The sequence below is a fragment of the Vitis riparia genome, chromosome 13 (assembly GCF_004353265.1).
Source record: "Vitis riparia cultivar Riparia Gloire de Montpellier isolate 1030 chromosome 13, EGFV_Vit.rip_1.0, whole genome shotgun sequence".
NCBI classification, from domain to species: Eukaryota; Viridiplantae; Streptophyta; class Magnoliopsida; order Vitales; family Vitaceae; genus Vitis; species Vitis riparia.
This window is the reverse complement of record NC_048443.1, coordinates 2,709,439-2,731,987: the sequence shown is the minus strand read 5'-3', so window position 1 is coordinate 2,731,987 and position 22,549 is coordinate 2,709,439. Positions and strand designations below refer to the sequence as shown.

Genomic DNA, 22,549 nt, shown 5'->3' with positions numbered 1-22,549 from the left:
TTATTGTTCAAAGGTAGCCAAGTTAAATGGCAACAAATTGCAATAACATATGTATGGAAAATAGAAAGTGGTATTAAGGAGACAAAGAGGAAGAATTGCATGTCGGGAATGAGCATCCAGTAGACAAGAAAAAAATTCAAGAAAATTAGTCATTAAAATAGAAAATTAAATAAACAAAATATATAGATGACAGTCACTCACTATAGTCTTGCTGGGTTTTTCTTTGTCCCCTGTTGATACTCAAAAACAATAAATAAAAAAAGCAACAGGGAACAACACCGCATTCACTCCATACTTTGAAGTCTTTGGTATTAAGGAGAGCCATCCTCTTTGAGAACCTGCATCATAAATGTAAAAATTTAATAACAAGATGACAAGACACTGGATAGTAGCAATGATGACATATAAGTTGAACTAAAAAAATCATGGCTGCACAGGGGAATTGATAAAGCCATCTAATTACCACAATGATTGAACTTTAATAAACTACATTTGCTTCTAGTATAGCCTCCTCTGTATGTCAGCCTGAACTCTACTTTGGAAATCAGAAAATTATACTTAAAAAATGCAATTGAATAGTACAACTGATGGAATAAAAATCAGAAGAAGACATTGCTAACCAGTGGCTATTGATAAATATTCCACTTGCCCTTGAATGGAATAAATGGATCCTCTCTTATCCTTTTTATTGTTGTAAGGATCACATATCACCTCTTCAACTTCAATGGTCACTGAGAACTAAAAAGAACAATGGAAAAAAGAAAAGTGAGTACCCCATGATGATTATGGCAAGATTTCATAAATAGAATTGGAGAGGCAGAGGCAGTGATGCAGACCTAGAATTGTGGCAAATTGAAGAGAAAATCAAGCTACAAGCCATTTCAAAAGCCACTTCCTAGGCCAATTTTTAACAAAAAGTCCAGTAAGAAACTTACAAGTAATCAATAGGGGAAACTGCTCTAACGTATATGAGAAATTGGACGCGGTATTGAGGAGTGAAAGAGAAAGAACAGCCGTACCTTGTTTAATGTAAAGATGGGAGAGTGTTGAATGGTGTTTACTTCTGTGTTCTGCAATCCCTCAACTTATTATTGCTAAAAGAGGTATTCACGATCTATTTCCACACAGGGAATGTGGGCGATGTTGGGCCAATCTTGTCCTTTACCCTTTGAGCACCTTTGTTTTAGGAGTAGGCAGTCTCTGATACGTAGTTGTGAAAGCGTGTCAGGCAGCCCTTCCCTTGGGCAAAGCGACTGAAGCTTAGGGCAACGTTGGATCCATAGCTCCTCAAGTGAGGTGAGGGTTTGGAGAGCCAGGGAGGACAGAGATTTCAGATTTGGGAAATCTTTAATGGAAAAAAAGGTGAGGGTTGTAGGAAGAATCGATAGTCTTTGATCATCTGAAAAGGAGGCAACTTGTGGAAATATGCCACCAATGATGAGTTTTTTAAGAGAGGTAAGTGTGGCAAGGCCCCATCGGGATAGGGGCGTCTTGATATTCTCACAATTAGAGATAGAAAGTGATGTAAGAGCAGTGAGGTTTTGCAGATGATAAGGTTGAAGCTCCACATTCTCACAATTATTAATCTTCAGTTCTCTGAGCTTGTAGAGGCAATCTGATACAATTTTGAGACAGGGATACGACGAGATACTCAAATATTCAAGTGAACTATTACTGGAGTGAAACATCTCCTCTGAAATCGACTCCAGTTGTGCACAATCCCAAATCGCAAGTTTCTTAAGGGTGGAGGGAAACTTGCCTGTGGGGAAGAATGTGAGAGATGGGCATTTCTCAATGTTCAAGACATGAAGACCATCACTGGTGGTGGTGGTGGTGGTGGTGGTGGTGGTGTTGGAATCATGGTGCATCATTCCCCCCGGTAGAGAGTCTAGCTTTTCACAGTCATATATGATGAATTCCTTGAGCGTGGTAGGTAACTCACCTTCTAGAAAACCAATGAGAGATGGACACGTATCTATTCTCAAGTATTCAAGGAGACACACGTCGCTACCGTTATTACTACCATCCTTCATCACCATCATCCAATCAGGTAGACATCGTAGACCTTCACAACTATCAATAACAAGACGTCTAAGCATGGGCGGGAACCCCAACTCTGGAAATGACACCAGCTTTGGACAATCATAGATTTCCAACTCTCCAAGACATGTTAGCCTGTGCAATCCATTTGGAAGCTTCTCTAGGTTATTACACCGCCTAATTTTCAAAGATTGAAGCTTGCTAGGCAGCTCGTGCTTTTCCTTTTCTCCCAAGGATACAAGCTCGGGACAACTGCTAGTTTGCAACTGCTGAATACCATCAAATCCATTTTCCCACAAACACGTCAATTCATCACAACCACAAATGTCTAAAACTTGAAGCCCCGACAACAATCGCATACAACCTTCATGTAATCTGGTGAGCCCTACCATTCTATCCATTCCTAACTCGGTGAGTGAAGGCAATTCCAATCCACTCCTTAGTACCGCCTCATTGCAATCTTCTACTTGTAACTTAGAAAGAGATGGAAGCCTTTCAACTGGAGACACCAACTGTGGGCATCTCCAAATTGAGAGATGTACAAGGGACGGTAGGTTAGTGGGTAACTTCTTGATTAATTTGGGGCAATTTACGATTTTAAGGTGAAGGAGACAAGGATATGGCTCTGATAAAGTTGGACTCTCCCAATCTTCCCATTGTGACATATCCGAAAAAGATAGAGACTCTAAGGACGGGAAAGGCTTATTGGGAAGACAAGTCTCTCCATAAAACTCTCTACCCACAATTTTAACTTCATTCAACCCTTCAATCCTTACGTGTTTGAGCATGGGTAACCACCCCAAACACGGTAAAGATGTGCAATTTCTGCAATTCACTAGATATACATTCACCATCTTAGAGAATGAAACATCTCCTATCCAACGGGGAAATTCTGGACCACCATAATTCTTAATTTTCAGTTTGTTCAAATTGAAGTGTGGTTGTAAAGAGTCAAGTACATCTATTTGATTCCTTGCATTGTGTGAATCATCCAACCTAGCACTCCATACTATCGTCAATTCTTCAAGCTTCTCCTTCTTGTTTAGACTAGCAACCCTTCCATCTTGAACATTTGCTACATTTTCCAAGTTTGAAATGCAAAGTCGCCCTTGAAGATGGGACATATTCCTTAACTCCTTTATGTTCAAACCATTGTCTTTACTCACAATAAAATTAGACAATACTTGCAAGCTTTTTAATTTGCAAATTTGTGGAAGCATTTCTTCTAGATTTGTATTAGTCACATCAAGGTGTCGAAGATTATTTAGGTTCTCAATGCTCAAAGGCAACCTAATAAGCTTCGAACAATATGATAATATTAATGTTTCTAAGTTATAGAAGTTACCTATTGAATCAGGTAACCACTTAACTCTCGTTCCGGATAAATTAAGATACCTAAGATGTTTCAAATCACCAACTGAACTTGGTATCTCACTTATCCAGTAACCACTCAATGAAAGCACCCTTAGGCGTCTTAGCTTGGGCATCAATTCCTCAAGTACCTTGTTGCTTAACCAATTATAAGGGCTTGATACATGAATTGGTAATGCAATAAATGTACGCAAATACTCCATCCCATAAAAGGCTTCAAACTTTTTGAAGACATCGTATTGGCCACGAAGGAATGATGAATGATGAGCCTTTTTAGAAATAGTTTGCTGCTGATTACCTTCCAAATTCTCTTCCAAAGAAAAACATATTTCTCCACCAACAAATTTTGCTAAATCGTTAACGAGATCATGCATTACGAATTGGGATTTATTGCTACTTGATGGTTGAAAAAATGATCGAGACAACAATTCCTGGAAGTAGTCATCGCCTAAATCTTCAATTTCGATTTGTTGCCCATAACATTCTGATCGTTGAATTAGACTCTCTGCCATCCATAAGCGAATCAATTCTCTCTTATCAAATTCATAGTCTTTCGAAAATATTGCACAATAACTGAAACATCTCTTCAGAGGAGAAGGGAGGTGATTATAACTTAATCTCAATGCAGGAAGAATACCGCATCGTAAATCCCATATTTTGCTAGTCAAAATAACATTCCACTTATCTTCTCTCTGTTCATGGCGTAGAAGACCACCGAGTGCTGTTGCTGCCAAAGGCAAACCTCCACACTTTCTCACAATTTCCTTGCCGATCAATGCCAAATTGGAATGCTCATCAATGCTGCTATTTCCAAATGCATGTTTCTTGAACACCGACCAACACTCATCATCTGATAAATTTTGTAGCTCGTGCAAGTTCTTATCTCCTTCCATCATATTTGCGACCTTCTTACTCCGTGTCGTGACTATGATTTTGCTGCCTCGTGAACCCAACAAAAAGGGAGACTGCAAGCAACACCAATCACCATAGTCGTCATTCCACATATCATCTAGAACCAGCAGAAATTTTTTTCCCTTCAATTTCTCCCTCAATTTGTCTTGAATTTGATTGAAGTCCTGTGAATCGGTACTGCTCTGAGAATCGACGGAGTTGAGAATTGTCTTGGTTATTCTCACTGCATCAAACTGATCTGATACACAAACCCAGGCCTTTAGATCAAAATGCTTGGCTGTCTTAACATCATCGTACACCAACCTTGCTAGTGTGGTCTTGCCCATACAACCCATGGCCACGATGGAAACTACAGAAACATTGGTTTCAATGGGCTCATCCCTAAGCAGCATATCGATTATAATCTGTTTATCAGCATCCCTGCCATAAACCCAAGGTTCGTATACCAGAGATGTAGTGAGTGGCCTTTCCCAAGCAGACTGGGTTATAGTAGCCACCTTGTCCAAACCAAGCTCAGCCTTTTGGGCATAAATAGCTTCCAATCGGGTAGCCATCTCCTTAATCTTGGACCCCATCTTAACATTACGCATAGCCTCAATTGGAGTGAAACTAGTACAACAGGTAGGGATGAACTTGCGTACCTTGCTTGTGCGGCCTTCACCATCAGCTTCCGCCATCATTTTTCTTCTTAAAGCTTCGTAGGCAAACTCCTCCAAGATGTCCTCCATGTCATAAGCCAAATCCCTCAGATCGCCCAGCCACGTTTTCACCGACTTCTTCGTGATCTGCTTCTCCTCCGCGTCATTCAGCACTTCATGAATCTCCAATAATTTTTTCTCCCATATTTCGAGCTCGGCGTGGATTTTCTCTTGGCGTGCAAACTTGAGAAGATCAGGGGAGCCCAGTTGGCTAAACAAAGCTTCAAGGGAGACAGAAAGAACAGCCTCTGCAACAAGTTCCATGGTTCGTCGGTAGGGAAAGAGAGAGGGAGGATACCAAGTGGAAACAAGAGAATAAAAAAAAATTGGTTTGCTCTATCAAGGCTTCCCCAATTATCAAGGACAGTGGACTCTGCTCATTCAGAGTGGTGGGGCTCACACTTAATTATAATGGGTTATATTATTTTGGGTTCATGTCGTGTTGAAGTAAAAAATACTGAAAATTTATTCAATCTACACAGACTCTTTTAATTATAATCATTTTTCTTCCTTTTTTTATTTGATTTTTATAAATATTAAAACTCCACAAATTGTATTTTCTTAAAGCTTCCCTTTAGGTAAGAAATAGACAGATCTCTGGTAATTCAACTGAAATGTTGTATGGACAAAAGCAAGTGACTTCTGTAAGCAGGATACCATTCTCGTGAATGGGACAAGGAAGAAGGTCGAAGGAAGGAGAGATTTTCCCTTTTACTTTATATAGATTGGTGATTAGGCTGAAGTAGAGACACCTTGCTACCTCGCTGCATCTTCAAATGATCATGTTGATTGACGATGAAGTGAAAGCCATGCTATGCCTGCGAAGTTTGATTAGAGAGGAATCTTTAAGTCAAATTTTGTGAAACAATTGGTTTGCTTGCTGTATCAGGAAAGTTTGTGCTTGTTTGGAAATGTTTATGAAAATATATATATATATTTTTTAATAATCCTTGAAAATAGTTCTCCCTTGTTTTTAAGAATGGGGTTCTCTCTAGGAATTTAATTGTGAAAAACAATTTTTTTTAAACTTATTTGTATATATTTATATGCACTATAAAATTTTAGAAGCTATCATATTTTAATAATATTTTAAAAAATTTGTGTAACACAGGTCTCATATAATGATAAATCAAGTTGTCTGCTATTCAAATAAAGAAAATATATATTCTCACAATTAAAACATAATTGTTAAAGAAAACAAAAATTATAAATTTGATAATTAAGGGTTATAGTGAAAAAAGGAATTATTTGTTATAAAATACACATAAAAATAAAAAAGAAGAGAAATTAAAGTGAAAGAATAACTTAATTATTTTGGTCTCTTTATTATTGCATAAACCCTTATTTATAAACTAAGGCTAATACCAATATAGTAATAGTGTAAGCATGATGATAATTTTGTCATCCACAAACTACCATAAAAAATGATATTAGGAGGACAGTTATTCTTATAATATGTCTCATTAAAACTTTACTAAAAAAAATTCAGCGATAAAAACCCTAGTGAAAAAAAATACATTATTCTTTTAATACTTTTGGACTATTGTGACTATCTCATTAAAAACAAGTAAAATCGAGCAAAACAAAACTTGGATGAAAGGAAAAATAGTATAGTGTAATAATATCCTTATTTATCCACTCTCCTCATTTTAACATGATTATACTTTCCCTAGTAATCCCACGTGAAGATTTTTGAGTCATCGTATTCCAATATTATCTATGAGGTTCTTGAGTATTGAAGGTGACAATGTTTTGTAAATAAGTCAGCTATATTATCATTTGATTTTACTTTCTAAACATTGATTTTACTACTCTTTTGGAATTCATGAATGTAAAAGAACTTTCTTGATATATTTTTACTTCCATCACCCTTAATTTATCTTCATTTAATGTGTGTAATGCATGCAACATTATCTTTATATATAAACATATAACATTATCAAATTATTTTAATGGAAAATAATCCATATGATTCTCGAATATATTATATTACAAAATATTTTTTTAATGATTGAAAAAAATGACTACCATCATTTATTTTATATTCATGATATCACAATATTACCATACATATCATGTTTGAGATTTAACCTTGTGAAGATTTTAAAGGTAATCAACATCTTCGTATCAAAGTAGTTGTGATTATATTCCTTTAGCTTGGGTTTTTCCTCATTTTATGATTATGGCCTATATGATTCTTATTGATCTCAAAATTAATTTAAAAGGTTAGGTAAGAGATTAGCCTACTTGCAATTTATTAAGTTCGAGTTAATAATATTAGTTTGTCACCATTCTTTTTTTTATAATTATGATTGACAAGGTTCTTGTCAATACCAACATTAATTTAAAACATTAGCTGGGCTATGTTTGGTTCCCGGAAAGTACAAAGGAAAGAAAAAAAATGTTAAGGAAAATGATTTTCTCATGTTTGGTTGTCCTATGAAAAATATCAAAGAAAATCAAATATAATTAAAACTAATTAAAAACTTATGTATTTTTAAATTATTTAATCTTTATATTGATGAATTAAAATAAATAAAATGAGTTTGGAGTAACAAAAAAAATAATTTATCAACTTTTAATCTATTTTTTTATTTTCCTTCACTTTTTCTTTCCTTCTACTTTTCCTTTGTATTTTCTTTCCCTCGCATTTTCCCTCAAATTTTCCGGGAACCAAACATAGCATAAGATAATGTATTTGTAATATATTAAATTTGAGAGAATAAATTAGTCGATGAAATTAGCTTGTCTATCTTTTTGTTTTTATAATCATGGCCGGCTCAATTCTTATCAATTTAAATATCACTAATAATTTATTTTATATATAAAATAAATATAATTATCTAATAAAATTATTAAATACTTGGTTAGTAGTTAGGACAAAAATAAACTGACAATGCGAGAATGGGCCAGCCTGGCAGTCTCATGCAGGCCAAAAATATATTTTAATGAGGTTCGTCAATGCATGAGCTGGCTAATAATCCAGCTGAGATCGTGATTTCTTAATTTGAGTGTAATACAACACCACATCACAGCACGAGATTATTATTTTTTAATAAATTTATAGTAAATTAAAAAATATTATTTCTAAAAAATGTAATTTTTATTAAGGCTATTGACAAAATTATAGCATTTTATGCCATACAACTGTTCTTAGCAAGTGGGGACAGAGCAAAATCAAAGGGCCAGAATTGCAGGATTATCTGGAATTGTTTCTGATTAGAGTGATTCACAAGTAGCAACAGGTCTGGACTTCTTTCAGATTTCAAAATGTACTTCTCTTATGTCTTTCCAAGAGCTCAGATTCTAGCAATCCACCTTCAAGTTTAGACTAAATGAATGTTGTCTAATGCAAAAGAAGAAACTACATTTCTCTTTAATACAAGTATGTTTCTTGTCTCTACCTCTCACATCATTGTCAAGAGATGCCTTACCGGCTGCTTAAACACCTTGATATTTACGGTTGTGAAAGAACATGTTTTGGCTAGTAGAGATCGGGATAATTCAGCACAACAAAGATGCATGAGAGGCTGTGCCCCCTGATGGCTTGAAGAAGAAAAGAAGAATAGCCAAATTGTTTAGCTTGACCGAGAAAGGAAGAACCAAAGAAAACGGAGCTGAAGAAAAAAAAAATGATAACATCTGTGCAAGGATATCCCAACCATCAAAGGATGCTGGTGTGATATTAGCTACAAGGTCCACAACTGAAGCAAGCAAAGTATGTAAAGTCAAACAAGTTGTTCTATTTAAAAAATTTCATATAATATACCCATGTCATGCTGCAAACTCTGAGGATCAATACAATGGGCTATTATCAAGGAGACAAACATTCAAAGCCATGACACTTTTTCCCGATTACAAACCTAATGAATATGATTCAATCTAAATAATAAAATTATTACAGCTGAATAAGGTTTCTACTTTTCTGGACAAGTGGGGATAGAGCAAATCAGAAGGGTTTTGTCCAGAATTGCAGGATATCTAGATGCTATAGGTGTCCCAATGTTGCAGAACACTTGAGTCAATTGATAGAATCCCTGCAATACTCTGAAATGGGGATGCTCCATAAACCCCTCGATCCTCATAAATCAGCACTTTGTGCACAACTTTAAGTTACACCTATGGTAGATAACTGTAGGCAGAAGTTGAGTGCATTCCAGGTTCATCATGTTGTGAAAGAACATGTCAATCTTCATTTCATACATCTGCTTCTCTTAGCATAACCCATATTCCAATCAACAGAAAAACTGTCCCGAATAGGAAAAGAGGAAAACATTAATTAAAGCAGGTATGATTCAGAACAAGAATATCGACTAGAATTCCTTGGAGGAGAAAATACTCATCTTCATGGCCTGGAGATCTTGTTTTAACTTTTGTGTCCGGATATCTCAAACCTATAAGATAAACAATATCAAATCGAATTCACTGCTATGCTGCTGCTGTAATCATGAATAAGGAAAGTCAGCTTGGCAAACAGTAGAACTCGCATTCCCTGCTGGGACCAGAATTTCCCACCTGCTCTGAACATAAAATGCTTTTGACTTTAATTGATCAAAATTTGCATATCTGAAATTTCTTTGGAGTTTTTAGGTTGCTAAAGGATGGATTTTATTTTCTAATCCATATGTGTATATATAAATGCCCTTATCTGCATCAAGGATTTTTAATGTTTTGAAGTTTGTGTCCTGTTCCAATTCCATTGCTCCCATTGGTTTGTAAACTAATATTCTGAAGCTTACTTATCTGCTCTGACAGCATGTATCAAAGAACAAAGACATGTGGGTTCATCTCAAAACTCAATAAGAACTAAGAGCTAATGTTAAATCCTAAATTCAGTGGAGAGATAAAAAGACAACCAACTGGTCGATCACAGAATCAAGTTTATGGACCATGCCACCTCACTGCTTACGATTTCAAAGGAAGAGCCCACTGTGCTGTTACATATGACATAATCAAGAACGTTGGCTTTTTTCATACCGAGTCTCACTTCCCAGGCAGCTTTGTACACCTGGTACAGGTGTTGAACAAATTTTCAAATAGCTTTCAACTTGCTAAGTTGTTGATTTCTCTTGGCATGGTGGGCTGACACCGATAAAAGAAAACTCCACAGAAATGAATGATTCAAACATTCCAAAAACTAATGGAGGTTCAGCTTCTTGTGCTTCAAACATGAAATATGTGCTTAGATAGAGCTGGATGGTGAAACAGGGGGCATGCAGCCAACCTGACTAGTTATGAATCTTATGATCCTGGCTTTGTTGAGTGAGTAGAGCCCAGTGGTTGAGAACTGTTCAGTCAATCTTAAGATTTTCTCGTCTCACCACTGCTTTAGGCAACAAATAATAGAAATGAAACTGAAAAAAAATTCTTGAACCCTGATAACTGAAACTTTCAGATCATTAGCACTTTGATGGAAAATTAATCTAACCCATTGTTGTATAAATTATTTCAGATCCTAAGAGTGGGGGCAATAGGATGACAACAGCACAGACATTACATTGTTATAGAGCAGCTTACATCATACTGAAGCTTAGCACTCATTCAATGAAGTAACAGGTTTAAGTTTACATGGTTTGCTTGTATCAGCTGTGAGCTTTGTTGGTGAAGTCACACCCAGTGTCCTTGGATGATTGGAATATGCTTCCTTATACCCAGTTCTGCAGCAACATAGCCAATGAAATAATGGGGTTGATGCTCAAAAACGAAGCCTATTGTTTCTGTGTCTTTAATTATTATATGACGCAATTTTAGGTTTGTGTCTTACTATAGTATAATTTTGTTCAGTATATTCTATCACTTCCATCAACTGATTCCATTCTTGGACCTTCTAATCCACTTTAATTCCCCTTCAACCTTATTCTAGTACAAATAGGAAACTTGAACTGGGAAACCTATAGGTGATCCAGCTACCAATTTCTAGCATAAGAAGTGCTTACAGTCAAATGTTGAAACATAAAGGCCCAAAATCTGCAAACCATAGGTGCAATGAGGTTCATAATGATAAAATTAGCACAAAAGCACCATTAGTTTATGATTTATTTGCATGGCTAGCAGTAAATTCCATGAGTCAGAAGCTGACAAAGTTCTTCTCCTTCAAGCTTTCAACTGTATTCTTCAGGCTCACTCCAGAGGAGTGAAGTGAATGCCTAAACTCTTTGCTTTTCCTGTGTCTTTTAATTATTAATATGAGAAAATTTTCGGTTTTGTGTCTTACCATAGTATATATAATTTGTTCAACATATTCTACCACTTCCATCAACTGATTCCATTCTTGGACCCTCATAATCACTTGGACTAATTCCCCCTCCTAAGTGTGATTGAGTTTTACTTCATTCTAGTACAATAGAAAACTTGAATTGGGAACTTGTGATCAGATACCAATTTCTAGTATAAGAAATGCTTAAAATCAAATATTACAAGATAAAAGCCCAAAAGCCAGCAAATCATGGGTTCATAATATAGAATTAGCAGGAAAACACCATTAGTTTATGATTTATTTGCATGGCTAGCAGTAAATTCCATGAGTCAGAAACTGACAAAGTTCTTCTCCTTCAAGCTTTCAACTGTATCCTTCAGGCTCACCTCAGAGGAGTGAAGTGAATTCTAAGCTCTTTGCTTTCTCCTGGGATACGCAGAAGGATGGTGCATAAGGTTTGTCATCAGCGCATCTGCCAAAATGAAACATATGAATCCATCTCAGAACTTTTTGCTCAGTCAGAGAAACAAGTGCTGATATCTCAAACAAGTCAACTTGGGTTTTAGGTCTTAATTTATACATGATACCAAGACATAATTATTTAAGGGGAAACAAGATGGCAAGTACTCTTCAATGAATCCAATGGAACAATAAGAAGTAATATCGTATTGATCTCACTTGCTTCTAATGATGACACTAACGAGTACTAGCAATAACAAATGGAAACTTACTTTTCAGGTAGGGGTAAATCAGGGTAGAGCTTGTGCAAAATCTTCAGTGTCTCGGAACAGTGTAAATCACTCTCTACTAAGCAGTATCTTCCACTAGCTTCTGGGATCTCATATGCTTGAATGTGTGCCATTGGTAACATCTCTAACATCAACCAACCGGTATGATCTATTGGGAAATGTTTGAGCTCCTGCAACATTTCAAAAGCTTGCATCAGAAGAATTCAGTAGCTTGATATGAAGTATGCAATCTGCTTGTTGATATTCTAATGTTTTTTCATTCATTTTTCTCGGACGCTGTCAAGTGATTCATTAGTGGATAACACCATTGGTATGGATTGAAGTGTAGACATGAAGGTTCTAGATCATTAATGAACAACCCTTAAACTGATGTTAGTCCTCTAAGAATTATTGCCAAGATTAATGGGTTTGGATCCAGCTGATCTAAGAATTTGATAATCAGCCATTTATTTTGGGTTTGCTCAGAGGGATTGATGAGTGTATGTAGATGTTCTTTCCCTCAGCCATACGCTATCGCGGAATTCTACACTCATTTTCAGTCTTATTGGCTTATGAGGCTAAACAAAAAAACTATCTTATCAGATAACACATGAAATATTTCCAATTTAGTATCTAGATGACCACTTATTTGGACTTAGAACTCCATGTTTAAATTTTGAGGACTCTCGGATGGAGTTGATCCAATATTGACACTAAGCATGTACTTATATTCAAGTAGAGAAACAAGAAACAGAACATAAAACACATTTTCATCAGTTGCTGAAGAGTACCATTTATGAGGTTCAGAACCAGCTCTGCACTTAAATTAAGAGTAGGCTGTATGAGAGGACCAATCACCCATGCTGGATTTATCGTGACCATGTCAATCCCATTCTCTTTTGAAAACTTCCAAGCAGCCTCCTCAGCTAAGGTCTTTGAAAGCACGTACCATAGCTATCAAAAACTCGAATAATAACATCCGGTTAGAAATGGTTTCAGAATGCAGTGCAACAACCAATCAATACAAAAACTTGCCGACACATTCGAAGGCTTGTGCACACAGAGCACATGTTTGAATCAAATTCTAGCTAATATAGGAGTTAGAATGAAATATGAGGTGAAGAAACAAAACTAATCGATGATTTGATAGATACCCTCTCATATTTCTCGTACTTCCAGCGGAAAAACTGGTAAAATATTTTATAAAACGTGCAAAAGAGATGGTATGTGACAAGAAATAAGCTCAGATGCAAACCTTCGATTCCTTGCATAACACTGGATCTGAAAACCAACTCTCATCAATTAGCACCTCAGAAGTGAGAGGTTTTCCAGTGAATACAACCGAAGCCATAGACGATGTTACGACCACTCTTTTCACAGATGGAAATTTTGCGCAGGACCTTAGGACATTGATGGTTCCCTTCAATGCAGGGTCAATCAATTCTGCCTGAACGCAAGAAAAGAAAAGAGAAATAGAAGTTAGCTCCATTTTAAGTATAGAAATGGAAGTGGTGTAGGATGAACCTGGGGGTTAACGACATCCATTGCAAATGGGGATGCAGTATGAAAAACTCCATCACATCCATCAACTACAGAATCAAAAGACCCTTCTTCCAATAAGTCTGCTTTGAATAACTGAAGCCTTTCCTTAGCTCCATCAAGTGAAAGCAAGTGTTGTGTCTTCTTTGGATCATCTGTAGCATATATACATATATATGTAAGCACAACTAGTGAGTTAAATGGAAGCATATATAAGTCAAAATGCCCTTGAAGGTTGAGAGTTGAGATAGAGAACCGACTTGGGTCGCGAACTGTTGCTTTGACAGTGTAATCGCGTTGGAGCAAGAGCTTCACCAGCCAAGAAGCTATGAACCCAGAAGCTCCAGTCACGCAGACCACCTTTCCTTCTCCAGTAGTCATCTCTCTTGATTCCTCACTTTCACCTTCAAATCTATGTTACACACTTTTAAACTTGGTGCTTAATTTATATATAGAGATTAATATAGAGAGGGAGTGACATGTATTAGAGCTCAAAAGTAAACTGCAGGCGTATGAGAATACGTCAGCGTTTCAACCTCCTTGGCGGCTTCATAAGTAAACTGCAGGCGTATGAGAATACGTCAGCGTTTCAACCTCCATGGCGGCTTGGTCACTGTCACCTTCCTGATCCCCTTGCTCTTTCACTTGATTTTCATTCCACAACGTAAAAATGGGAATTATATTTGGACCTAGAATTTTTCTACTTTTAAAAATAATTTTTACGTATGAAATAACCACAATACTTTTCTCTTCAATCTTTTCACACTCATTCATTCAAAACTTTAACCCTAGTTGTTTTTTGTTTTTTTTTTTCTCTCTTTCCTTCTCCTTCCCTTCATCTTCTTCCTCTCTGGACACACAGTCACACACATAAAAAAGAGAAAGAAAACAAATTTCAAGGTGCGATTGCAGGAAAACAGAAAAGTTACATTGTGGGTTTAGAGAAATATATTTGGGTTGAGTTGGACTTTGAACAAATAAACTTCATATTAAACTTGACCTCAAGTTCTCAGCCTTCCACCTCTATCGACATCATTTATTTTTATATTCTACCACAACATTAGAACATAAATTCAGTATCTGTGAATTCTGGTATAAACTCATATTGAAGAAAAATCCATAACTAGTCTCCTTTTCTGCTTCTATCATCTTTCAATGCCAATCAACTGCTAAAATCATGATCAATCAATTTCTGGGTTCATCTGGGCTTTGCATAGTCCACAAACATAAGTTGAAACTAGACCCCCGCAAACATAAGTTCATCTGGGTTCATCTAGGCAAGTCCTTAGAATAGGTTACAATGAACATATAAGAAGATATATGTCTCCAACACACTAATTTGCATGGCTATACCGCATGTCAGAAACTGACAAAGTTCTTCTGCCTCAAGCTTTCCACAGTGTCCTTCAGGCTCACCTCCAGAGTGAAGTTGATGCCCAAACTTTTAGTTTTCTCCTGCGACACCATATAGTTTGGTTCATAAGTTTTGTTGTCTGCACATCTGCCACAAATCAAACAAAAACACATCCCTCAGTTCATCTCAGAATTTCTTAATCACTCAATGAAATGGTTGATACTGAAGAAAATAAAACTCTCAGGAGCTGGACCTGAAGTAACATTTATTAGCCTATCAAAAAGTCAAAAAATAAAATAAAAAAATAAACAAAAAGAAGTAACATGCGTAAGCTGCAATATTGATCTCAAAGGGCAGTAATGAAATAACACCCCTGCAAATAATAAAACCTTGCTTCTCAGGTAGGTTTAAAGCAGGGTAGAGCTTGTACAAAATCTTCATTGTCTCAGAACAGTGCAAAACGCTCCCTACTAAACAGTATCTGCCACTAGCTGCTGGAAGCTCATATGCTTGAATATGTGCCATGGCAACATCTCTAACATCAACCCATTGATGAGTTTTATTGGGAAATGTATCTCCTGCAACAAACACATTTCAGACACTTACAACACAAGTATCACACAAGTGTACTCAAAGTATCAGTTTTTGTTGCCTATTTAAGTTTATGTGCAATCTGCTCAGTGATAATCTGAAGTTTTTCCATTCATTTATTTATAGTCATTATCAACTGATTCACAGAAAGAGAATCCACCACCAGTTTTTGGCACAATCTCAAAAGTATACAGATAGAAATTTTTGAAGCACACATCTTGACCTTGACTGTTTGCCTTAAAAAGAAGGGCTTAGAAGGTGATGCAATCGTGATTAGCAAAACACTTCTATTTATAGCGTTATGTAATGTTGGAAATTACAAAAGACAACACTATTCTGTACAAAATGCCTTTCTTATTTCATAGGAAAGATCAAATAGTTCCAAAGCAGCATGACAAACTACTGCAGTTTTGCAAGCATTGAACAAAACAACTACCAGCAAGCATTATCCCAATTACGTCGGGCTGGATCCATGAATCAAAGTGCAACCATCAAGGCACAGGTTTTTTTTTTAATCAAATCTCAACCTAATGGCAACCCCCTAATAATTCAAGCAAGAGACAGGGGATGTCAGTTGGAGGCAGCAGAGGCCATAACCCAATAGCAGTTGGCTAGGAAGGAAAGAAATAATTTTGGCTATACAGTTAAAGTAGTACTGATTATTATAAGAGTTGTGAATAAAGTAACATTACATTTCCCCATAAAGCCACAAGAAATGATTCTAAATGTTTAAAAAATCTTAAGACCTTTAAAATACTCAAAAAAAAAAAAAAGTTACTAGAAGTTTTTAAAAATACTGATCAAGTGAACATGAGCAACTCGTTTGCAAGGGGGTTGGATGCAGGGAATCCCCACTTTATGTTAATTAAGTTTGTTGATCCACAGTAATCATTTATATTGGAGTGGATCAGAAGCATTAATGGGTTATTTGAGAAGTTCTTGCCCTTAGCTTGAATTTGCATTCAAATATACCTTAAGTTTAGGATAGTAATTACATACACATGTTTTGAGTCCTTTCACAGTGCAGGGGTCCTTCAAACCAGATGGGCTTAGGAAGCCAAAATAAAATATATCTATGCCTAATCTCAAACGCAAATTCCCTAAGTAAGTATCTCAATGACATAATCATAATGGCCAGAGGAGAGAACAATTTTTTAATGTTAGAAAATCAGGCAGCATATATTAAAATGCATATGTAGTCCTTTCATGCGGAACTGTGGAAGTATTGTGACAGTTTATTGATAAGTTTCGATTTAATTTTCTGGGTTTCCATTTGGAAGGCTGTTGGATAGAGTTGACTCAATATTGAAGTGAAGCATGTATTGATATTGAAGTAGAAAGATAAACATAAAAAGGAGATTCTCATCAATTGCTGAAGATTACCTTTTAGTAGCTTCAGAACTTCCTCCACACTTAGATTAAGAGTAGACTGTAAGAGAGAACCAATCACCCACCCTGGATGTATTGTAACCATGTCAATCCCATTCTCTTTTGCAAACTTCCAAGCAGCTTCCTCAGCTAGTGTCTTTGAAGGCATATACCATAGCTAGTAGAAACCAATATGTTTGAAAACATATAGTGAGAAGCATTTCCACATAAGTAGTGTAGATAATGGAACATAGAGAACATGCAATGAACTTATAAACACTGACCAAAATCAATAGGAGGCTGTGCAGAGATACACACATTAAAACTAATTAGATATGCCACAACAGTTTCCATCCCTATATCCCTAGAAAAAGTGGACCTACGTTTTGTCAACCCTTGTTTCTGTGCCCATCGTGTTACTGGACAGTAAGACAATCAGAGATTAACATCCATCCCATTCATACAATATCCAAATTAGAGTTCTCATTCAATTTCTTGTTTGAGGAATGGGACCAAATAGATCAGACATCTACCAACACTGTCTTAGTGAAATAATAGACATGCATGGAAGGATTATTTAGTCTAATGGGAGGCTTAGCAAATACAGGGAGAGTTATTTACCCCTCCCATTCCCATCGTGTTATTTAACCCTAAGCTGGCTAGTAGGAGAAGTGTAAAAACAAGAAGGCATAACTAATTGGCAGCTACTTCTGCAGGGTCAAAGAAGTGAAAGCCATAAAAAGGAAACATTTTGTAAAGCCACAAACAAGAACATGGCAAAGAGATAGCATATGATGGAAAATCATCTCATATAAGCACCTTTGATTTCTCACAGAAAACTGGATCTGAAAACCAACTCTCATCAACTAGCACATCAGGAGCTAGAGGTTTCCCATTGAATGGGACTGAAGCCATAGATGATGTTACAACCACTCTTTTGACAGATGGAACTTTGGCACAAGATCTTAGAACATTCATTGTTCCTTTCAGTGCTGGGTCAATTAGTTGTGCCTGAAACACGGAGAAACAGATAAAACAAGTCTCCACATAAGTAGTCCAATGAAGCTAAGCTGATAAAAAGCTAATAATTATGTACAGAAGCAACATAAGTCACATTATATGGATCCTAAATATTTTCCTCCATTGTATTGGTTTAACGAAATCGGCATTCACTACCATTGGATCAGTTTACAAGACCACATACAGAAAAAAGAATCATGCAAAGTAATGATTTATGATTAGTTAGTAATTTCAAGATCAGTAATTGATTGGAAAAGAATATAGACGATAATATATTTTACATCATATGGATGGTAACAATGTAGGATAAACCTGGGGGTCATCAACAATCAGTACCACTGGAGATGCTGTATGAAATACTCCATCACATCCATCAACCACAGAATCAAAGGATCATTCTTGAAGTAAGTTTGCTTTGAACAAATGAAGCCTTTCTTTAGCACCTTCAAGTGCAAGCAAGTGTTCTGTCTTCTTTGGATCATCTGTGGCATATATAAGCAGCACTTGCATGTTAAATGGAAATATGAAGAAGAAAGCTTACAAAAAACTTTATCTTGATAAGAATATATATTATGGAATAGAAAAAACGCCCAAATGGAAGCATGCCTAGAGTATTAAGAAGTTCAATTATGCTCTTCTTAGAAGAACGAGGATTGAAGTAAAATGGATGAAGCAATTTTCTCAACTGCAATTATGAGCTTTTGGACCATTTATTCAGGAGGAAACCGAAGAAAAGTAAAGAAACATAATGAAGGCCTAAACTGTCTTCTTGTCTTGTCTGTAGAACAAAAAAAGCTTGTGATAAAGTCAGAACAATTGTACAAAAATTTGTTGATCTTTTCCTAGGGAAGCAAAACAGTAATCAGAATATATGGCTAGTTTGGTTCGTTTGTATGAAAACACTTTCAAGAATAGGCTTCCAAAAAGAACAAAGCCTCATATTCAGAGTTTTTGGCTCAAAAACAATTTGATATGGCCAAAGGAAAATCCTTTTCTTTCCTTTTGTTTTTGAGACCTCCTTAGTGTCTTGTAATATCATTTGATCAAAGAAGCCTTAAATTTAAATGCAAAATTTTTTACAATAATAGTAGTAATTAAGAAGGAACACATGGCGAATCTGAGATGAATTGATTCTGAAAGAGTCTGAAATCATTTTTAACAGCATAAACTTTATCAATTTGTCCTGCACAACCATATAGAGAGCAACATTCCATGAAAAATAGGACAACACAAAGAACTGAGTAGTGAACATTGAATCTCAATCATAGATTAAACTTCTGAAAAAGGAAAAAGGACAAAGACCCATCAAAATACCACTCAATCTACGCTTCAAACTGCTAAATAACGGCCCACCCACATGCATAAAACTAACATTATGCTTGAAAACCACTGAAACGATAAAGAAAAAAGAAAATTGGGGATAACAGCAAGTGGGGTTTGAGAATGAGCAGCGTTGTAAGTATGAAGTTTTGTAATTGGGAAAAGAACTGACTTGGGTCTCGAACTGTGGCTTTGACGATGTAACGGCGTTGGAGCAGGAGCTTCACCAGCCATGAGGCTATGTACCCAGAAGCTCCAGTCACGCAAACCACCTTGCCTTGCCCGCTCATCTCTCACTCAGTCACTCTCTTTGTAGTCTATCAAATTGTAGTCACTCACACACCACCTTTCTCAGATTCCACTGTAATTCATGGAGAAATATATCATATTTGACATCCACCCGCCCGCCCGGCCCAACCTGAAATTTCGGGCTTCAGACAGGTATCTTTTGGACTTAAGAGAGAAGAGTTTGAGAGACGCCAGGCCGGGCTAGGTTTCCCATACCTCGCTTTGGGGCTTTGGCTTCAGGACGGGTTGATTTTTTTAAGTTAAATATTACTTAATGTGACCCTCTCAAGGAGTGTAAGAATAAATATGATTAGTATGTTAACTAGACTCCAATATTAATTTCATGTGCGTTACAGGGGCTTCTGGGTACATAGTTTCTTGGCTAGTCAAGCTCCGGCTCCAACGTGGCTACACCGTCAATGCTTCAGTTCGCGACCCAGGTTTGTATTCAATCTCTCCTACAATTCCCATGTTTCTGTCTTGTCTATCTATATCAAATACCCTCTGTTTGGCCGCCCAGAAAACCTGGAAAATTGCGGTAAAGAGGGGGTTAGTTTCCATGTTTTTGAGTCTTCTGACCCGAATAATGAATAACCCAAGATTCAATATTTAGCTTCTTTTCTTTTTGTCGCCATTTCAGCACCCAACCATAGTAAAAAGGCATTAACTATTGTTAATTTGGTTCGAATTTCAATTTTTCACAGTGCAATTCCTATTTTGATCTAAGAATATGAAGGAAAAGGCGAAGTAAAGGAGGGGGTTTTTGTGCTTGGAGTTTTTTTACCACATGATGAAAACCTTGATTCAAAATTTTAATCACAGACAGAACCCAAGTGTTAATTACTTTTATAATTGTAAACTTCTCTGTATAATCCCAATTTTAATGGATAATGTTTTGATGCCAAGAAAGTAAAGCTGAAGCGATGTAAATGAGACGGTTTCTGTGTTTTAAGTCTTTTGACCAAATCATGAATGACCCATGATTCAAATTTAAATGATTAGTCCTGATTTTGATCTGTCAACAATTCATTGTTTTTATGATTTTTAGGATTTAATTGCAGCCACCAAATTGAAAATGCATGTGACATAGTGATTTGGCTAAATTTTTGGAGAATTCTCAAGGGAAGGACCTTGAAGGCATATTTTTTGATGTGGGACTCACAACAACATGACAATTTTACGATTTTAGTAGTTTTGATACTGATTTGTAATGACTATGAATGAAAGCTTGGGCTCATTTTGGTTTTTGAACCTGTTAGTTTACCCAGCTTGATCAATGGCTTTTAGGAATCATGTATACAAGTCACAAGCTTTGCTTCAGCGCTCTTTCATGAAATAGTTCTTTACACGCCCTTTTTCTGCATGATTAACAGGCCCTTTTTTCTCATTGATTTTCTGTACGATTTATTTGTTCTATTGATCAATGCCTCAGATGATCCAACAAAGACAGAACGCTTACTTGCACTTGATGGAGCTAAAGAAAGGGTTCATTTGTTTAAAGCTGACTTCCCGGAAGAAGGATCTTTTGATTCTATGGTCGATGGATGTGAAGGTGTTTTCCACACAGCATCTCCATTTTGTCACTCTCTCTCTAATCCACAGGTTCATCCTACATCACTTCTTTTGCTTTGTTGTAAATTTAATATGTAGATATGTTATCCAAGTTTTTGTTATTGGCTTTTGTTTGAACATTCATTTCGGAGTTATGGGACCACAGAGTTGCAACCCATCATGTCTTCATCTAGAAATCCACCAAAACCGACTATCATCCAGTGTTTTTCTATTACACAAAATCATTCTACAAAATTGTAAATTATCATGGAAACTGAATCTGCATCTTGGCTTCAAATGAAGGGATAGGACCTCCTCTTAGCAGAGATAGCAAAATCTGAATGTCCATTCACTAAGCACGATCTTGGCTATATGATTTATCTCACTCAGAGAGCTTTTTCTTGCTGACTTGAAGCAGAAGCCTGTTAAGCATAGTTAGCTCCCTTTGGCACCTTCTAAGTCTGTCAGTTCAGATCTTTCAAAGGTTCAAATTCTAGGACTTCTGCCTCAAAAGTAGTGGGGAAGATGAGCTTCAGCCACTCAATCCTCAAAAGATTTTACTTTTATAATTTGTGAATGCATTTTTTTGTGTCAAGGATTTAGCTTGTGTTGTTCAGTTGCTCTACTATAAAATCTCCATGAAGTTATACTCTTTAAGTTTGTAGGACCAGTTTATTTGTAATATAGCTAGCTTGTGTTGGTTGTTTCTGTGGTCTAAACCTCCATGATCAAAGTAGAGGTAACTTTTCATTGGACTAAATATTTTTTCCAATTTCAAAGTAAACAATTGCATAGCACTCCATGAGTAGGGGAGTGTTTTGGTTCAAATCTTTCCAATTGCTACTACATTTTCTCCTAATGCCCATTCAAAGTAATCCTTCTCCTTCTTTACATATCCTTGTGACCCTGGTGCATAAATCTTTTTGACTCAAACAGTTGGGCCTATTTGATGTTACAGAGGGGTCGATGTTAGAGATGCTGCCAATGCACATATCCAAGCGATTGAAGTTCCTTCAGCTAATTTTATAAATTCTAGTTGGATTTAGACCAAGGTTTAGATGGTCCAAATTTAATTCAAACCTAATTTTATACTTTTATAAAAATTTGTAATTTTTATTATTTCATATAAAAACAATTATTTTGTGTTTTTTCTTTAATTTATAAAGAAAAAAAATGTCAAATTATAATTATTTTACATACTATTTCAGTTTTTATTAGAAAGATACATAAATTTTTCTTCTTTTTTTTCTTTTTTTTCTTATTAGATTACACGTGATGCGATTGTTAGTCCACTTTAGAAATATGAATCACATAATTATGAAGATTATGTTATAAAAAGCAAAGAAAAACTTGACAAATATCATAACTTATGGTATTAATTCTCATAAATATGTTTTTAGCCGATAACGCTTTCATCAATAGTTAGTTAAGAAAAAACATTTTTGTAAAGAAGCGGAAAACAAAAAAAGTGGTTTGAAAATATTTATATAAGACATAATTTAAAAAAGAAGATGATTCTTCAAAAAAAAAAAAGGTCTATTAAGTGCTAATTCAAAGTAAAATTATATATTTA

The 22,549-nt window shown here is 36.0% G+C and overlaps 2 protein-coding genes, 1 long non-coding RNA gene and 1 pseudogene across 9 annotated transcripts; 1 reads left to right on the top strand and 3 right to left on the bottom strand.

Annotated features, from left to right (window-relative positions):
• Positions 1–265: 265 nt before the first annotated feature.
• Positions 266–5,367, bottom strand: LOC117927696 (putative disease resistance RPP13-like protein 1). Of its 4 annotated transcripts, XM_034847347.1 has the most exons (5): positions 1,020–5,367; positions 837–895; positions 621–738; positions 464–532; positions 269–338 (listed from the first exon to the last, which is right to left on the bottom strand). In XM_034847347.1, exon 1 carries the CDS (start codon positions 5,283–5,285, stop codon positions 1,095–1,097), a length of 4,191 nt encoding a protein of 1,396 aa, XP_034703238.1. In that variant the 5' UTR covers positions 5,286–5,367; the 3' UTR covers positions 269–338; positions 464–532; positions 621–738; positions 837–895; positions 1,020–1,094. The 4 variants fall into 4 exon arrangements, with proteins under 4 accessions (XP_034703239.1, XP_034703241.1, XP_034703238.1 ...); XM_034847348.1 differs by lacking the exon at positions 464–532 and having other exon boundaries at positions 266–338; XM_034847349.1 differs by lacking the exon at positions 837–895.
• A 5,067-nt stretch (positions 5,368–10,434) lies between these two features.
• Positions 10,435–10,987, bottom strand: LOC117927700. The gene is made up of 2 exons (XR_004653398.1): positions 10,958–10,987; positions 10,435–10,678 (listed from the first exon to the last, which is right to left on the bottom strand). It is a non-coding gene; the product is annotated as an uncharacterized LOC117927700 (long non-coding RNA).
• Positions 10,988–11,484: 497 nt separating this feature from the next.
• On the bottom strand, positions 11,485–19,511 carry LOC117927699 (annotated as a pseudogene).
• LOC117927698 (tetraketide alpha-pyrone reductase 1-like) lies at positions 19,494–22,035 on the top strand. Of its 4 annotated transcripts, none has more exons than XR_004653397.1 (3): positions 19,494–19,578; positions 19,782–19,865; positions 20,858–21,152. XR_004653397.1 is itself a non-coding variant. In XM_034847352.1 (3 exons), exons 1-3 carry the CDS (start codon positions 19,769–19,771, stop codon positions 21,947–21,949), a joined length of 282 nt encoding a protein of 93 aa, XP_034703243.1. In that variant the 5' UTR covers positions 19,678–19,768; the 3' UTR covers positions 21,950–22,035. The 4 variants fall into 4 exon arrangements, 3 of the variants coding, with proteins under 3 accessions (XP_034703243.1, XP_034703242.1, XP_034703244.1); XM_034847352.1 differs by lacking the exon at positions 19,494–19,578 and adding an exon at positions 21,935–22,035 and having other exon boundaries at positions 19,678–19,865; positions 20,858–21,027; XM_034847353.1 differs by lacking the exon at positions 19,494–19,578 and adding an exon at positions 21,280–21,736 and having other exon boundaries at positions 19,679–19,865; positions 20,858–21,027.
• The last annotated feature ends 514 nt before the right edge of the window (positions 22,036–22,549 follow it).